Source organism: Penaeus monodon, chromosome 25, assembly GCF_015228065.2.
Source record: "Penaeus monodon isolate SGIC_2016 chromosome 25, NSTDA_Pmon_1, whole genome shotgun sequence".
NCBI classification, from domain to species: Eukaryota; Metazoa; Arthropoda; class Malacostraca; order Decapoda; family Penaeidae; genus Penaeus; species Penaeus monodon.
Window position 1 is genome coordinate 16,974,466 of NC_051410.1, and position 3,425 is coordinate 16,977,890.

General features: G+C 32.9%; 1 protein-coding gene across 1 annotated transcript in view; it reads right to left on the reverse strand.

Annotated features, from left to right (window-relative positions):
- Nucleotides 1–257: 257 nt before the first annotated feature.
- Nucleotides 258–3,425, reverse strand: part of LOC119589084 (serine--tRNA synthetase-like protein Slimp) — a 4,182-nt gene continuing 1,014 nt past the window's right edge. Inside the window, exons 2-4 of the mRNA XM_037937659.1 lie at nt 2,987–3,080; nt 2,677–2,786; nt 258–2,232 (exon numbers count right to left, since the gene is read on the reverse strand). Of these exons, the coding sequence (XP_037793587.1) occupies nt 318–1,775 (1,458 nt within the window). The 5' untranslated portion in view covers nt 1,776–2,232; nt 2,677–2,786; nt 2,987–3,080 and the 3' untranslated portion in view covers nt 258–317. The remainder of the gene's footprint in view (nt 2,233–2,676; nt 2,787–2,986; nt 3,081–3,425) is intronic.

A 3,425-nucleotide genomic window follows, 5' to 3' on the forward strand; every position in this document is an offset into this window, starting at 1 on the left:
TGCTCTCCATCTTGTGTTTATAAATTTAATGGTTGAATATAAGGACTGGATAACAAAATTAATATCTATGCATTAATCTGGGACAGAAGAGAGAGCTACTTAAAATTTAGGTATAAGTAAAGATTTTCACAATTTTAGTAAATCTTAGTTATGGTAATCAAGAGAATAAAAAATAAGTATATTTAAACTTTATGTAAACTTCAAAAAGGTTATTATTATTGTTTCTAAATTAGTGTTTATATATAAAAACAGCACAGTTACATATTCATAAAATTTATTTATGAAACTATGTACAAATCAACTATTTCAACAAATAATTACAATTCATCTACACAAGTAGTTATACATGTTGGGATCTGGTAACATCCATCTTCTTTCTGACCATTTTCCATTATAAGAGCCAATAATCGAGACATATGGCATACTTTAACATGGATCATTGACAGAAAATTAGCTGAAGAAGTACCAGTCTTATGGAGAGACCAAAGTCTTCTACTTATGAAGTCCCCATACAGAGAAATACGACTTACTTCATGATAATCTTCTGTATATGGAGAAAACATTTCCAAACCTATGGCAGCACTTTCTTGTGGCTCAAGTCTCTGGGCTGAATACTGTGACAGTCTAAAATGAAGATTAAGTCTTGAGTAGCTCTGCACAAGAGCCATGAGCACTTCATTCAACAACAGTTCTTCGTCAATTGCCTGAGAATGGTAGAGCAAAAAGGCATCAACAACTGTAGACTGTCCAGCATGTAGAAGGTCTGGATTATGAAGAACTCTGGGTGGAGCATAATGCCTACCAACAGTGATTAGTTTCTGAGGTAAGCATTCTGGATTGCTGATAACCTGTTTTGTAAAGTATGCAGCAAATGCTTGCAAAGATCCACCGCCAACAAGGTACTGTAAATTACTATCTGTATCACTTTCATGAGAACCCAATGCAAACACTCTCTCGTCAATATTCACCCCACAGCCTTCTACAATAACTGCCTTTGCAAAATCTGGATTTGAATGTATTAAATATCCATGATCTTTAAAGTTTGTTAAGAAGTAATCATTACATGCTAATTCAAGAACTGCCAATCTCCCTTTTAAATAATAAGCTGTAGGGGAGACATTAATAAATTCCAATTCCTGATTAATCCTTCCCAGTTCTATGTGGCTCCTGGCTTGGAATTCATATTTTGGTTTTTCAAAAAACTTAAAGAGTTCCTTCTCATATTCACCTGTTGACTTGTGCAGAACATTAGGTAACTGCAAAGCACCAATAACAGCCTTTTCTTCCAGGTCCCAAATCTCTTGGGTGATACTCTTCAATTGCTCCCGAATCTCTTTGCCTTGCCTTTTAAGCTCTTGCATTTCTTTTATATTTTTATCCTTCATCTTTGCACACCCTTTCATCAGTTTTGCTACTGAAGTTCTCTCTTTCTCTAGCTTTTCCTTCTCTGATTCCTTTCCCTTCAACTCTGTCCACATCATTGATAATTTTCTGACATCTGTGTCTAATTCCCGGAGCTTGACATTAGCTTCCAGCCTGCCTATGTCTTGGAAACATTTAGTAAAATCCAGATAAGGTGACAGAACTGAAAAAGTTGTTGTAGCTTTGTTCCCAGACACATACAATGCTGAGGTATTTTGCTCCTTCTTAACAGTAGCCTCTTTTGCATGCGAGGAAAAGCTTGCAGCTTTGTCATAAAATGATACAGCAACATTTCTAAGAGTGTGTGTTATATGTTTTAGGTTCCTTATACTTATTATCATTTGAACAGCCATTTTCTAGTTGTAATTAAAATATTTTGAAAGAGTCCACTGTTACTCAAAGTTGAAGTCAATTAGGCTTTACCAAAAAATAAATAAAGAAAAAATATTCAGATATTAGGTCTATTCCAAGTATGTAATTCATGAAGTCCTGTTTCACTATCTGTTAAAAAACATGATTTCCAATTTCATGCTATAAATTATAATGTATTAGGAATTTGGAAAGAAATATAGCACAGTTTAACCACAAATCAGCTTCATTACGGACGTAGCTCTTCTTCAAATGTAAATTCATCAGACTGCTCCTCATCAATTTCAAATTCTTTGTTGTCCTTGTGTTTCTCTGCTAAAGCCTTGTTTTCTTCTGCTTTTTGGAACTCTTCATCCAAATCATAACGTCCAACAACAGTTAATCCCTCAACACGATACATCACAACATTCTCCTTCTTCAACAGTTTTGCAAACTCTCGAGCTAAAAAAATGAAAGGCAATATTAATACACTAAAATTAACACTGTAACTTAATTTATGTGGGCATTACAAATTAATAAAGTCTTTAAAAACAAAAGATATGATTATATCCCAATTCCTTCTTTGTTTATTATATATGCAAAATCTTCAAATACTATATAAGATCTAAGGGGAAAAAAAAAGGTAATTACTCTAGGATAAAAATGGTATGCTAATTATATGTATTATGCATATGTTTGCTATATAATAAAACATAATTAAGTATCAATGTATTTTGGTGGACAATCAGAAATAAGGTGAATTTCTAAATGAAAACAAGCATTTTCTTATATGGAGGCTCTACCAAAGCATACAGCATATGGTAATCCCTTCCAACCTGGTTCTATACTAACATGCAAGTCTGTGTAGTCATATGTATATATTAACAAAATGGCAGCTTAGCATACCTTGAGACAAGTCACTTTCTGTTTTCTTAATGCGTCCTGTATAAATCATATAACCAACTAATCCAAACAAGTTCCATGCTATAAACGCATACCCATACGAAAGTTTCCTCCTGAAAATGAAGAAATTCAAAGATTTATCATAAAGTATACATAAAATATACATGACTAATGAAATTTCAGAATTGAAGTATATGATTATCATCAATTAATCATTTGTAAGTAATAATTATCACTAACTTTATACTTTCCAAGAAATACATAAATTATGTAACATTTACTTAAAAAACAACAAAAGAAAGTTTATACTTACTTCATAGACAAAGCATGTCCTACAGGAATCTGATTTGTGTGCCGGCGAACTATACGCCTAATGAACTTTGGCATTTGAAAGCGGAGCATCACATCTGTCAATCAAAATAATTAAAATACAAAATCATATGAATTACAAGAAAGGATGTTTCACTGAAAATATATTCCTAAAAGCAGTGTATTCCATTATTCCTAGGAATAATGACACCCACTATTCCTTTGGTATCTTTCAGCATCTTGTACTGTGCTATGTGCTGCTGTGTGGTATTGTGCTGTCCTAATTTGTAAGAAAAATCAATTTTGGATGATAGCTTCTATCTTTCCAAGTCCCTGATCAACTAGGAGAGAACTAAAATTTCAGTGTGCTGCTTACAAACTGTAAAAGCTACATATAAAGAAAATCATCATTATTTTTTCTTTGATGGCATGATCCTTCCAAC